The following is a 15,122-nucleotide window of genomic DNA, read 5'->3' as shown; positions in this document are numbered from 1 at the left end:
CGAGGCTAAGCTTGGTCGAAGAATTTGTGGCTGGTTCTGCGCGCTTACCCCAAAAGATGTCTCTGTTACAGGCATTTCTAACGCTGTTCACACAAAGTCTGGGATCAGCAAAAATAATCCATTCCCGTGAAAGCGCACACCCATCTGGCCTTGGAAAGTTGTTTCTCATGTATAAAATGTTGGTTGTGTTCACTGGTATTGTTCTATTATCTCGTGTGTCCAAATAATAAACCAAGAAACCTGAATAGACCTGAAATTATTTCATTATTTGATATAAATTTGAACTCTTCAGAAGATATTGGAGATGTATACATTCAATGATATCGAGAGACTACCCCCATATAAAAAAATTAAACATCTTCTTCGGAAGATATCTAAATAAAACAAGCAGATTGACTAGAACGTGATTGTGTGTACTGAATGACGTTTTTTTAATAGTTTATGATAGTGTTTTAGTATGAATTATGTTGGTGTAGTGAAGGTTACAACAGAGATAATCTCAAATAATGCAATTAACCAGATGACTAAAAAGTACCAATGTGTTCATATCTCCAGTAGAAAGCGGAGATATGTATCCAATTTACATGACCTATCGGATGGATGATGGGTGATGCGTTTTGAATGACTGTAGATCGTTTCCTCAGTAGATATGTGATTTCTATTCAAGAAAATCTTTGAAATGTACTTGGATTATATCAAAAGCAAATAAAGACTGATGAATGGTATAAACTACAAAAACCAATGGACATTAGATAACGCTTAATTGCGACTAAATCGATATCAACTCCAAAGAATATTGCCACAGATCTATATTCATTGATATCAATGAACCATTTTATATCCTCATCGTACTAATCTACAGTAGAAAGTCGAGGTGAATAAAGGTATAATGACGTTGATAGCTTAACAAATGAGAGATTCAAAGAAGTTATAAGCTATTCCATGGAGGAAATTAAACAGTCAAATTTGGCAAATTATCTATATTTTTAGAAGATAAAGCGAGATGCTTTGAACTATATCAGTGGCACCATATCTTGATATAAATTCATTGACATCTTCGAAGTGTCTTATATTTTATTTGTAGATAGACGTGGTAGAGTGTAAGCTATTCGATTCAAACAACAGGCAGGTTCGGTTTAAAATCCCGAGTAGAAAATTACAGTTCCTTTCTAATTATACCAGTAAATAATGAAGTGAATCATAAAAAGGTCGGTAAAATTGCATTACATGATGGTTGCCATGTGAGTTAACAACAGTTCGAGATTTTCCTAAATTTCGATTGCTGCCGAAACGACGATATATTATTGTAAATAGTAAATTGTTAGAAAAAAATGCTTGTTGATAATAATAAAAGATGATAGATGCTGTATTACAGCGTATTTAGCAGTGGTGTAATGATCCACATAAATAACGGAATTCATAATGGCTCGCGTGGCATAATTTCTCAAAAATTGCGAGGAAATAAACATTTTGCGTTTCTTGAATTAAAGTTTAAATTTTCTGATAAACGTTGACATAATTTTCAGTACATGACGTATTTTACCCCCCTTCATTTCCTTTTTTCGTGGAACATTTTAGGGAATTGCCACTAACCCCCCCCCCCCCTCCCCCATCTGTATATCAGTGGTATTTGAGTGAAAAAAAATGAATAAATACTCAAGAAAGAAGAAAGAAGGAAATATTTTTTCACTATTTTAGCTGCCTGTTACCACAAATAGACTTTAATCCAGTTAGGGACTTAAGAAAAGACGAGCGAGGAAGGACAGTGAGAGAGGAAGAGGGGGAGGGATGTGAGGGCGAGAAAAAAAGAGCGGTGTTGTTTGGGGATCATAAATAAGCATTATGGTTAAATCTCAACTATTGAAAGTGGGCAGACTATCGAATAGCGATCAATACTCACCACCTGCATTCGGCACAACCGCCTCATGGCTACCCTTGTTAGCCTTAAACTGTTGCTATATTATCAGCTTTGAATTAAAGGGGCACTCAATTTACAATACAACATTTATTATGGAAAACGCAAATAAAAACCGAAAAGAGGTAAGAAGAAATAAAGCAAAGAAAGAGAAGACATAATCACGCTAAAGCCTTTTACTCAAAATTTATTTCATCTCAACATTCATACAGTTTTAATAAAGAATATAAAATTCTTGTTTTATTTTCCAGCCCGTGACACCTCTTGACCATGCCAGAATTTCCAAAGTGAATACGAATAAATGTTTAAAATTATTTTTCATTCGACTTTTGTATCCTATTTGAGAGGTATTCAGACCCCACCCCTTACCATTTTGGAAGAATGTACATGTACTTCTAATGAACGGACTCACATCTGTCTTTAAAATGGATTTGACAGTTTCAATGACCTTTACCTTTGCTCGTGGTAATCATGAATATCGTCGATGTCATCAATCACCTTTAGAATATTCTTTTTCCTTATCCACTTTAAGTCGACATTGCCGCTCGTAAGCGGAGGTGTTGGGAATGCTGCGTGTAGTATTCCCCATAGGCAGCACCCCCTGACCACTGAAAATCTTGTGGTAGGGTCCATGGTATGCCAAAGGGCAGAAATATAATTATAATTTAGTATCACTTTGTATCGACCCCCCCCCCTCAACTTTTTTTTGGGGGGCGGCTTATCGAAATTTGCGTGAGCAAAATAAGCCTTCATCTTTTATTGAAACTTTGTTTTATTTGCTTGTCAAATTTTCTTGACCAAATTGATTTTCATTTTGTAGTAAACTCTTTTTTGGGGGGGCCAAATTTACACCAGCACCCCCCCCCCCCCCAACCTGTTAAAACTCGCTCCCAGGGCCCTGAGTGGACCTGCCTTCGGGAAAGGAAACCGAACCAAGGATACATAATTGATAGGTTACAAGAAGCTATGATATTTCATGAATAATTCAACTGTCGGTTTTATTTGAGTCGGTGCAATTGCTGGGAGATTACCCTTTATAATTAAAGATTACGAAGGATTGAAACTCTCCATGCTGGTCCACAAATATATGAGATGGAAGTAAAAATGCCAACCGGTACAGGTAACGATATGTAATACACAAGCTAGGGCCTTACAAAAGTACTAGGAGAATTATTATTTGTACTTCGCGGAGTGTATAGGCCTACTGACGTATTCATTTGCTTGTAGCTCTTCTGAGGACAATTTTCATGGTATATGAACTTATTTACTATAAATATGCCTTAATTCACATTTATATTTCGATATGTCGGATATACTAAGAACGTGTACATGAGATGAGCTACAGTCATATACACATTCTAAGACAAATTTGTCAACTAATTTAAAAGTAAACTTCAACAATAAGAGCAGGAAACTTGGTATTTTTAGTTTTCTTACGCTACTGATATGCTTGGGAAAATATATGTATAATACACCGACATTTTAAAGAGGCATGTGTGATTTTGCAAGACAAAACAGATCAAGATATAGGATCCGTAATATTTTCCACATCGTAGCACCGAGGACATCATGATCCCTAAAGCTTATACACAACCATTTAATTCGTTTATTTAATAATATTCATTCTGAAACCTAAGCTTGAACTTGTACCTTCAAAATTAAATACAGTTCTGTAATTACAGCAAACCTAAATACAACGTTGTTATTCTATTTCACTAGAATTTTTTGGGGGGAATATCTCATTCTGAATTCAAACTAATTCGGCTTGAGAGAAAATGGTCAATGCATTAATATGTAGAATGCGAACAAATTACAGGTGAATTTTGTACGTTTGATTGTCATCGCTATTCTCAATTATCTGCATATGCCATGCAGTTTATGTAGATGAGGGATACACGTTCCTGAGATATTATCATTGACCTTTCAGGAAGCAGAGAATAACATCCTTGAACATATATAAATGTATCAATAAATTCAATTAGTATAAGTTTGGGATTGTCATTTTTTTTCAAGCAATCTGCTTATGATGACAATCCTTCTCCTGCAAATTGTGAATATTATATAGTTAATCATTTTTGTCTGGAATTATTTTTGTAGTACTCTTTATTTATGATTCATGCCCACAATTCTAACATATTATGTTCATTATGTTATGAAAAATGTATTATACGAATGTTATGGATGCAGAAGAAAACAATAAATCAAATCAAAACATGCATGTTCAATACTTTCCGTCAAAACTGGAGTATTAATAAGGTTTAAAAAAAATTTATGATAATAATGTTATATATTTAGTTGGTACAGGTTGGTGGTGTAAGGGTTACAACAGAAATAATCTCCAATAATGCATTTAACCAGATGATAACTACAATGTACCAATGTGTTCATATCTCCAGTAGAAAGCCGAGATATGTATCCAATTTAATTGAACTATTATATGGGTGATAGGTGATGCGTTTTGAAGGGACTATAAAATATAGATCATTTCCTCAGTAGATATGTGATCTAATTTTGATAGAAACTTTGTTGAAATGTACTAAGATTATATTATAAGCAAATAAAAGCTGATGAACGACATAGGTAAAATATTCTATATCATTTATTTTCAGTGAGACCAATTGATACGAACAACGTTCAAATCTACAGTAGAAAGTTCAGGTGAATAAATGTATTATGACATCGAGAGATTATCAGATGAGAGATTCAAAGTAGTTATTAGGTATTCCACGAAGGCAATTGAACAGTCAAATTTGGCAAATTATGTATATTTTCAGAAGATGAAGCGAGATGCTTGGGACTATATCAGTGGCACCGTATCTTGATATAAATTCATTGACATCTTCGAAGTATCTTATATTTTATTTTTAGATAAATATAATAGATAACTCTCTTTTGAATTTTTTTTTGAAATTATGTGGGTCTTGATAGTGGAATAAAATACTGCATTTCACTTGAATTTATTTCAATCACTTCAGTTGATTCTTATTTGTTTTGAGTCTCTTTTGATTGTTTTCACTATCAATCTCTAAACCCCCATGACTACCAATAAGGTATTATCCCTCCCCTCTCCAAGGCCCGGATATTTGCACTTCCTGTTGCGCCAATATCCTGGCGACTTGTGGGTGTGTTTATCTTCATGAGTGTTAGTCGCTTTTCATTACCAACCCAGTCCGTCTTCAAAACATCCCATCCTTGGCCTGGTCAAGAAGAGCACCAAGATTCCACGATTACCAGATCATAAAGACAGATGACAATCTTTATGATTGTGCATGAATGATTGCTCCATTTCTCATTACTTACCGGCGTGATTTAAAGCGATAGAATGCTTCAGCAGGCATCAATCACTGTATCTTTCTAATCCCTTTAAAGAACCTGAATACATAATCCATTTTTACTTTCCTTTTTCTTTATTTCATACTCGTGACCCAGAATCATCCTTGATTGACCTAAATGATCTCTATCTGAGTTGTTTTTTTGCAATTCGACCTTTATGCTACGATCTCCATCATTATTCTGCTATTTCATTAAAAACGTTTTGACGTATAATCTAAAAACTACCTCTCTTTATCGTTATTCTCGTCTATATCCCCAACTCTCTCTCTGTCTGTCTCTCTCTCTCTCTCTCAGTTACTCTCTTTCTGTCTTCTCTCCCTCTCTCCCTTTCTACCTACATGTAAAGTGGTATTTCTCTTTATCTTAATTTTACTTTTACTATCCTCTTTATCAAACTCCTCATTCTCTTTCCTTACTCTGACTCTCGATCTTGAACTTCTTATAACCAAAGGCACTATCTTCATTGGAAACCTGATAATATCGATTTCACAATTAGAAATAAACACTTCCCATCTGCAAGAATTTCTTCACAGGAATATAATTCAAGAACCGCCTTGTGATTTGTCGGTAAGGAAGAATAAATATTGATCGTGCCATCGTAGTTAATACGATTCAAATGATGGCTACATTTTGAATAAAGCCAAAAAGTAACTTTGTTTCATGTTTGTGTCAAAATGTGATTGGGTTTGTATACAGAGTACCGAAGCGATGACGTCAGTTGCCTTGGTGTCATGGCGGCCTGGTTCTAAACAAAATGAACCCGGAGCGTGTTTCTCACAGGAGAAAATGGCTGCTAACGGAATTTTATCGCTTGCAATCTCAGAATGATGGAAATATTTGCAAAAACAAATGTGTAAAGACGATCGTCAGCTACGACTCTGTTTAGAACCAACTGGTTCGTTGTTATATGACAGTGACGTCATACTTCGGTACTCTATTCTTGCGTTTCAAGATTATACAGGCTTGTAAAGATTATTTTTCTTTTTATCTTTCACTCATCTACATGTTACCGTAACTAACCAGTGGCTGACTGTGGCAACATTTAAAAGGACGGAGTTTTACTCACCGTGATAACAGTGCACGATTTCTTGATTATTACCAATAAATAATAATCGATATTTGTATGATAAGTCACTAATACAGTTTTCTTTTTTGGGGGGGGTAAAGATACTTAACCATTTTATTTGAGGTTAGAAATTTAATGATTTAAGAAATACATATTTTAACGGACCCCCCCCCCCCCCCTCCACCACCACCACCGCTACCGGCCATTATGCAATGATAATTGTGACTCAAGCTAACTGTAATTTTACAACCATCAGCTTTATATTCATACAAGTTACCATCTCTCCCCTCTCCCTCTCTCTCTCTCTCCCTCTCTATTTATCTATATCAATCTATTGGTGTCTATGGTATACTATCAGTGTTCTAAATTGTCACTCTTTTTTTAACTAATATATAGATACAGCTTAAAATTTTTGAAAAAGGAGATCACAAAAAACGATCACATTCAAGATGAGAAGGTTGGGAATTCCCCTTTTTTCTGATAACCAGCATCAAGGATTCAGGGTAATGATATGGCAATTCCCGTACTATTGAACTAAAAATTGCAAGTCAAATTATGACCATCACTCAATCGTTCGGTGGTGTTCAATGATATACATAGAGATTGAATGATAAGCTCACAGGTCTTAATTAGAGGTCATGTCTACCTCAGCAAAATATCAATTTGAATAAATAGAGAAAAATCTAATTAGCATAATGCTTAAAATTTTATCAAAGTCGGATGTAAAATATTCAAAAAAATATTTTCAAGTTTCGCTTATTTTTCACAAAGCAGTTGAATGCACAACTCACATGCAAATGAGGCAGTCGATGATGTTTCCCACTCACTTTTTCTTTTGTTTCCTATTGTTTGAATTATACAACATTTCCTTTTTTTACAGATTTGACAACAAGGGCCAACTTGACTGAACCATATAGTATTGAAATAATGCTAATTCCACATGTTCAGGGAGGAAATTGTCTTTGTTCCACTTGACAATGAGAAAAAAATTAGAATATTTCTTATTTCATGAAATAAAATACACAAGTAATAGTGAGTAGATGACATCATCAGTGTCCTCATTTTTGTATACCGACCAGGATGTGCATATAACTGTTTTATGAAACTAAGCGAAAACCTAAAAATGCCATAACTTTCTTATTTTACATCAAATTTTGATTTTTTTTCTCTCTTTTTATTCGAATCAATTTGTTTTGGGGTGGTCTTGTCCTTTAAATAGATATGTGATAAGATGAATAAATAAGAAAGGGGAATAAGAGGAGGAGTGCCAGAAATCATATGGGACATAAAATTCGGTTACAGGTTTGCCGCCTCCGATTTCTGGCAACATTAGCCTAACTAGGCCCCTATAAAACTAGGCCGTTGGTAACACTAAGATATCGTACAATCTCTATTGGCTGTCGTATGACGTCACGTAAGTCCTAATTTAAAATCATGTCTATTTTAGACGTGTCTGTTAACATGATTGATTAACTGTCAGCTTATAAATTTCAACGTCTGTCTCCAAATGAATGATTAACATTTTCCATTAACTCTTCAACTCTAGATTCAGTCAAAGATCTAAAATAAGATCCTTTGGGAGGAGATCAGTCTGGCGAGTAAAAGAATGCAAACCTCTTTTTCTGTAACACTTTCGTTTAGCTGATAAGGAAGGCAAGTGCTCTAAAAAAGACATATCATTCACAGTTTCATTGTAAACTAAATTAGAAATAATGCGAGATCCAATGCCACAGAACTGGGATAATAAATAAAAGGTTATGTAAAGAAACAAAATTATCTAGTATAGAATATCAAAAGGAAACTTCTACATTTGATTTTTGAAAGTAATTAAGTTTTAACTGAACTAAACTTTCTTTTCGAATGTGCGAATTGTAAAGAGTAATTAAATATCTGTAGACTTTTTAATTATTTAAAAGGAATTGTTATGATTTATGACAGATTTTAAGCGCCACCTACCCGTCCTCAGTACCACCACTGTCTCTGTTCATTCAACAATTCTATCATGCAGTTGCTATTCTACATTGTCATGAACATGATGCAACCATTACAATTTCTAGGTCCTCCGTCATCACTGCATGTTAAGACATGCATGCTACTTTAGACACAGAAAATACAAATTAGGTGCGTTATCAAGTTTATGAAACTTGCAAATAGAAAATCCCGGTACTTGAATTACAGAGATGCAAATCATTACATGTAACACAAAATATGTAGGCATTTGATGCACCTGGATGAACTGCTTGGCATTTGGTAAAGTTTATTTATTTATTCGTTGGTTTTCTTTATTTTATACTGCAGGGTAGGCCTGTTCAGTTATGCAAAACTGCTTTCTAAAGGCGCCCTGCAATTTAAGAAATAAATCATCATAATAGCAATTTAATGTATGTAACGTATAATTCAGTAAAACAGAATACATTATACATATAGAGTGCATTAACAAGTATCATGTAATCATTATATCAAGTTATTCAGTGTAATTACATGTATCACAGAATCTTAATGATTCACAGTGTTTCTAACGCATGGATGGACGTGCATTTTTGCATATCACAAGCCGGAGCGAATTAAATAAGAAGGGAGCAAATCAAATAAGACGGAAGCAACATATTCAAAACAATTTCTTCTATAATCCATTCTTGGACAGGGGACATCGTTCAGAATATCGTGTTTTATAAGTTGCATTACGTTTGCAGATAAGTGGTTTCTGTTTTTGTTTCTGTATATGGAAAGGTCCGTAAGAACTCGACAGGACATTTTGGTATATAACCAATTACCTAGGAAACATTTTTATAACTAGGTCATAATGGCTGACGTTATCAAAGTGGAGACAATGGCAGAGTGGGGATTCGAACTCACAACCTTTTGATTGTGAGTCCAATGCTCTAACCACTGGACCACACGAGCCGTTCAAGATAGGCTGGTGGTAATTCGCTTTGTACTTTGAAAGCAAGACTACAATTTTGATACGTTCCTGCACTGTTTAGCCATTTTGAGTGTAAACAACAGTTAATGTTGGGGATTAAGATATTCCTTATTCAAAATTATTCGGGCATACTTATTTTGCAGTTTTTGTATTCAATTTTTTTTTACATCTTCCCCAGTGTGTACTACAATAATCATTGTAAGGTAAAATCATAGTAAAATATGAATTCTTAATAATCCTAGGCGGAAGGGATTGTTTGATTCTCTTTATACAACCTATCGTATGATGAATTTTAACAATGATACTAGATACATGTTTTCCCCACGTCATACCAGAGTGAACTGTTACACCCAAGTATTTGATTATAATTTTCTTTGGGTTCATTTCTATATTTTATCAAAGCATCATTTCTCAATATTTTCCTATGACCAAAAGCTATGACTTTTGTCTTTTTTTTAATCAAATACATACCGTTAAGGTACAGCCAATTACAGATATCAAAATCACTTGCAGATTTGTTTAACCTCCTTAGATAATACTTCATGACAAAAAAGAGCAGTATTATCTGCAATAAAATACATTTTGGAATTAACGTTCAAATTCAAGTTACATCATTGATGAAAATATTAATGGACCCAATATGGATACCTGTGGGACGCCTGATCTAACTTTTACACTTTCACTGATACAATTATTTACTTCGACAAACTCTTGTCTGTTGAATATGTTTTTATCTAATCATATCCGTTACCCTTAATTCCATAATACTTCAGTTTTCCAAGAATGAAATTGTGTGGTGCAACATCAAACGCTTTACGTAAATTGGGAAAAATAACTCCGATAATTCGCCCCTGATCCATTTTATCAAACAAATATAATGTCAGTTAGACATGTAGTAGTAGAATACAAAGGTCAAAAACCTGACTGGGAATTCGTTAGCAGTTTGTGTTCATTCAAGTGCACATAAAGTTAATTGTGGATTGCTCTTTCTAATATTTTAGACAAGGCAGGTAGAACAGATATCGGTCTAAAATTGTCGACATCATTATGATCCTCATTTATGTATTGAAGTGGTACTTGCCTTATTTGAATCTTTTGGAACAGTACATGTTCGCGATGTCATATTGTATAAATGTACCAATTGTTCTACTAAAAAAGGAGCAGCCAGTTTGAGAAGCTTGGGATGTATGCCATTTACTCCCACAGCCTTTGAACAATCAATGTTTGACAAAGCTTTAAAAACGTAATCTTTTTTTTATTTCACGGAATTTAAATTCACATTCGGGTTAACGTAATTGTTATATAGAATCTTAAAAGCAATTATACATTCATGTATTTAAATTGATGTATGATTTGATTCATCCAGGAAAAGTCAAATTACGATGGAAAAAATAAATCTATTCATCTGGACTTACTTTGATTGAAACAGAGGACAGTTTCACGTCCGATCCGGGTCGCTTCTTCAGCTCTTCTGAATTGGCGGGAAATCGTCGTTGCCGATTGGCGCCGAAGCACCGTCGATGTTGTCTTAGAGCCGTCGAGGATTTTTTTTTGGATTACAGGATTGTAAATCCGAGAGAGGTTATTTCGTAATCCTCTCCTGTGTTGAGAGATTGGTTCTCTGCGTTGACGTAGACTGCCTCACGGACCCCCCTCTCAAACCACCTAGGTTCTTTGTCTAGGATGAGCACGTCTTTATTTTTGAAGTTGTGTTTAGACGTGTTCAGGTGGGAGTATGCGGCAGAATCGTATCCCGATGCGCCTGGTCTGCGATGTTGATACAAACGCTTGGAGAGGGGTTGTTTGGTTTCACCAATATAATTAGCGCTGCAACCTGTCTCTTGGCACAGGATAGCATAGACACTGTTGTTTTTCTTGTCTTTTAGGAACTTTATCCTTCGGGTGAACCAATTTCTGCCTAAGTGTGTTAGTCGGTTTGAAATCCACCGGGATGCGGTAAGACGACAGGATCCTCCGAATTTTCTCTGAAAGTCCACTGACGTAAGGGATAAAGACACCGAAGCGACGCCCCTGTTCCGTCGGTCGAGGAAGATTGTTCTCACTTTGCGTCGCGGGTGAAGGGCTTTCTCTGTGGTTACCACGGGTGGAGCACATTGTCTATGCTATCCAGTGCCAAGAGACAGAAACGTCCGACAGAATGTCGGACGTTTCTGTCCCGAGATTCTGCTCACATATTTCAACAATCTTTTCGTCTGTATTCTCATTACTGAATTCAGGCACACCGCTAAATACCAGGCAGTTTTGTCGCGAGTACTGCTCGGCCTCTTCAGATGTCGCTTCCAGGTCTGCTACTCTCCCTTACAGGCACTCTACTTCATCTAGAAGAGTTGCATTTTCAAATTGACTGATTGAAGGAATTCTGCACGGCCAGACAATTAGGGCGTTTTATCAATAACTTCGCAGACGCTTCCTTTAACACTGATAACCTTTTGGCAAAACCCCTCCATAACATACTGCCTTTGTCAAAAATCGGTACCGTCTTGGACTCGACATATCTGCACTTGCTTTTCCGATCAGAATCTTGACATGATGAGCTGCCCCGGGCCACCAACTTTCGACAATGGCCTCTTATCTATTCATGTGATTTGAAGGGCATTTTCAATAGATTCTCAATGTTCCAAAAAGCGTCTGAGAAGTAAGTCTGCCACCACCCTTGTGTATTATACATAATATTGGATGCAAACAATTAGATTTATTATTATGAGCTCGTAGATACTGCTTTTTACATGTTTTATGGCAATTTGAATCGTACATTATTCATAGCTGCTTTGATCATACTCTCCGGAAATTGAGGGAAGTAACACTGGAAAGCTTCTAGAAACTCGTCACGTGACCGGAAGAGAGAATACTGCACCTGTTGCTCTTCATCCTCCAGCATGAGTTTGGAATCTTTGATGCACACAAGACGACCGTTTGGGTAGGCTGTGCAACGCAAGCTTGTAAGAACGAAGTCTTCTTCATTGACTACAGTCATGATATTAGTCATTGGAGTGTTGAAATAGGGTATACTCACATAATGTTCGGTATAGTAGAAGAGAAAAGAAAACCACTCACCCTTAATGTATTCTGGAAACTTGCGTGCCAACGATGATACTGTGTTTAGTTTATGCTGGAATATTATTGTGCCTTCCCCCTGACGAACAAACCGGTATTTCAAAAAGGAATCAGAATATTCCGGTGAATAGTCTTCAAAATCTAGAGGAATTAGTCGCCGAGAAGGATAGCTTGACCCGACCTCCATCAAATGCTTGGAACTCTTACCAGTTAGGCCATTGATGACGACACCAACGTGAGCGTCTTTCAAACGGAATCCATCTGCTGTCACCAACTGAGCATCGAACTCAATGGCGCGCAACAGCATCCAGCAGAATATGTTGATTTGATAACATACGCCTCCCAGTTTAGAAACGATATCAGCCTTGATGTCAGCTGCTGGTGGTAACCGACGTTTCCCATCAGGAATCGCGATTCCTTTGATGGTCTGAAAGGGAATGTAATGTTGCATACTTTGGATGAACTCTCCAAGGAAAATGATCTTATCCCCCTTGATGCGTGCTTGTGCAGATTCCATATGCAGAACATTGTCCAGGAAACTGTATGCTTCTTCTGCTGTGATGTAATGTTCATCGGTCGGTGCCATCGTCTAATTCCTTACCTGTTTTGATGTCTTTGTTGAACCTGTAAAAGAAAAGAAATGTACTGCGATCATATCTTTTTTGTAGTTTTATTTTGTATATCCACTTATTTTTACTCCATAATAAATGCTTTGGCAAGGGGTTTATCTACATTTGCCACTAGGAAGAAATGCATCGAATACTTGAGGGCCTAGGCATGCCGGCCTAAGCCGGGGTAATAATGGTATTATAATTTTAAGGAGGGCCTACTGGGAAAACGGTTTTCGGAACTGAAGTGGCTAACCTGGTGAATATGAAGTTATTTTTATTATGATCAATGCTTAATTTAATTGTGTTGGGGTAAATTATGATAATAGCAATGGTTGTTCGGTAGTTTAATATATTTTATATTTATCTGCCTTTCAGCATGAAGAATACGGAGGTAATTTTTCAACTATATAGCACCTTAAGAAGTCTAATCTAGCTAGTCATATCTATTGAGGACAAAGAATTAAACGCTGTTGATCACTTCACAATTTCATGTATCCCAAATGATGCTAGACTTGACAAGGAGGTCTAGATTATAGCTAATGCTACGGTCACAAAATACCTTTACGAACGACCTACGAACTTATTGCTATGTATAAAAATAGGTCATACAGCGATCGTAAAGTAGTATTATAAGCTGGAATGGATATGTCTGCAAGATGGAGAAACAGACTTCCGAAAATCCTGCTATTTCAGGTATTTGGGAAACTATGCTCTGGAACGCTAAAGAGCGGAGCACATCGTGAACGCTTCAAAGACCACGTACATTTTGTGCAAAGTACATCATGACTCATGAAAGGATCCCGCGAAAAAAAAACCCAGAATGCATGAAGTTAACGCATTAAGAAATCATCTACCTCTTTTGAAGAAAGACAATGCCTTCGTGAAGAAAAGACGCTGGAAAAGAAAAGTCAACGGCCGAAATCAAAATGTTTCTTATGATCAAGCCCATACATGCCTTAGATGCGGGACAGTGCATGTGTCTCTCAAGAATTGGAGTTTATCGGTTTGTAGTCATCAGATATCTTACATCTCATGAACAATTGCCTTTCCCCCAATTTTCGCTAGCATGCCGGCGAGCAAATCTCCCGAAGGATAATTAATTATGAATTAAAGTGGTGATTTTTATTTCATCATGCTATAAATTGTGAAAATGTCGAATGATATATATATATATATAAACAGTTGCGGATCCAAGCAACCTTCATACTTGACATCTTCACCAGAAAATAACATTTTTAAGTGCTGATTACCTATTTTTGTTTTCATTTCTTTTAAAGTAACACCCCCCCCCCCCCCCCCCCCGATTCTGGATCGGCCCCTGTGATAGTGATCATAATGAGAAACGAGGATGATTGGAAAATTGTTATCACAATGCGTACAATAAAACATCAACTCAATCAGAATTATAAAACCTAGTACAGCATCTTAAAAACTTACATCTAGCTAGAATGATCGATTCAAACGCAAAGCGTCCGGTAGTGTTACTCCCTATAACGATTTTGAGGATCCTGAGTCATGATGCCAAAATTACGGACACGTAAAACAGGATACTCACAGAATATAGAAATTGGATACTTCAACCCTCTCAAAGAGATTAGAATATTACACAGCATTCATTCGGAGACATCACATCGTCCAACCATGTATTTATATCGAATAAAAATCCAAACGTGAAAATTAAATTATTTCTCACACAGCAAATTTCTGTTGTTGGCAGATTGGAACATACAGGACCTATACCAAACGGACGCACCTCAGGACGTGTACGTGCAGCGAGGCATAGCCAAGTTGAATAAAGCATGAAGCTCGCTCCATTATTCTGTTCAGAATTTGGTAAGAATTTTGTTAACAATCGGTTAGGCCTATCCAATATTTGGAATCCATTCAAATTCGCTTCCCAGTGACGATAGAAAGGCAAACGTATATACTTCCCTCCCTACTCTGAACGTTTATAAAACTGCGTATTTTCATTACGATTCCATGGCATTAGCTCTGGTAACAAGTGCCCCTCTGTTAATACCACCCACAAATGTCATTACAACCGGCTTACATTGCTATTAATCTTGTAACAAATGTCTCTTCCGTGTCACCTGCTCACATCTTTTCGAGTCAAAGTGTTCGTAAAATGAATACTAGTAATCTCCCTTTTTCATAAATTCTCAAGACGTAGACCCTAAGGTTTATCATAAATAGGTCCAT

The 15,122-nt window shown here is 36.3% G+C and overlaps 1 protein-coding gene across 2 annotated transcripts; it reads right to left on the bottom strand.

Moving 5' to 3' along the window:
* Positions 1–7,518: 7,518 nt before the first annotated feature.
* LOC121411477 lies at positions 7,519–14,688 on the bottom strand. 2 transcript variants are annotated; one of them, XM_041604249.1, is made up of 2 exons: positions 14,361–14,688; positions 7,519–12,936 (listed from the first exon to the last, which is right to left on the bottom strand). In XM_041604249.1, exon 2 carries the CDS (start codon positions 12,896–12,898, stop codon positions 11,990–11,992), a length of 909 nt encoding a protein of 302 aa, XP_041460183.1. In that variant the 5' UTR covers positions 12,899–12,936; positions 14,361–14,688; the 3' UTR covers positions 7,519–11,989. The 2 variants fall into 2 exon arrangements, with proteins under 2 accessions (XP_041460183.1, XP_041460177.1); XM_041604243.1 differs by having other exon boundaries at positions 14,479–14,688.
* Between the last annotated feature and the right edge of the window lie 434 nt (positions 14,689–15,122).

The sequence above is a fragment of the Lytechinus variegatus genome, chromosome 1 (assembly GCF_018143015.1).
Source record: "Lytechinus variegatus isolate NC3 chromosome 1, Lvar_3.0, whole genome shotgun sequence".
NCBI lineage: Eukaryota > Metazoa > Echinodermata > Echinoidea > Temnopleuroida > Toxopneustidae > Lytechinus > Lytechinus variegatus.
Note: the sequence above shows the minus strand (reverse complement) of the source record. Positions and strands in the feature narration are given on the sequence as shown.

Bases quoted from the DNA above. Each gene is read 5' to 3' on its own strand.
- LOC121411477 (XM_041604249.1), bottom strand. From the start codon at position 12,898: ATGGCACCGACCGATGAACATTACATCACAGCAGAAGAAGCATACAGT.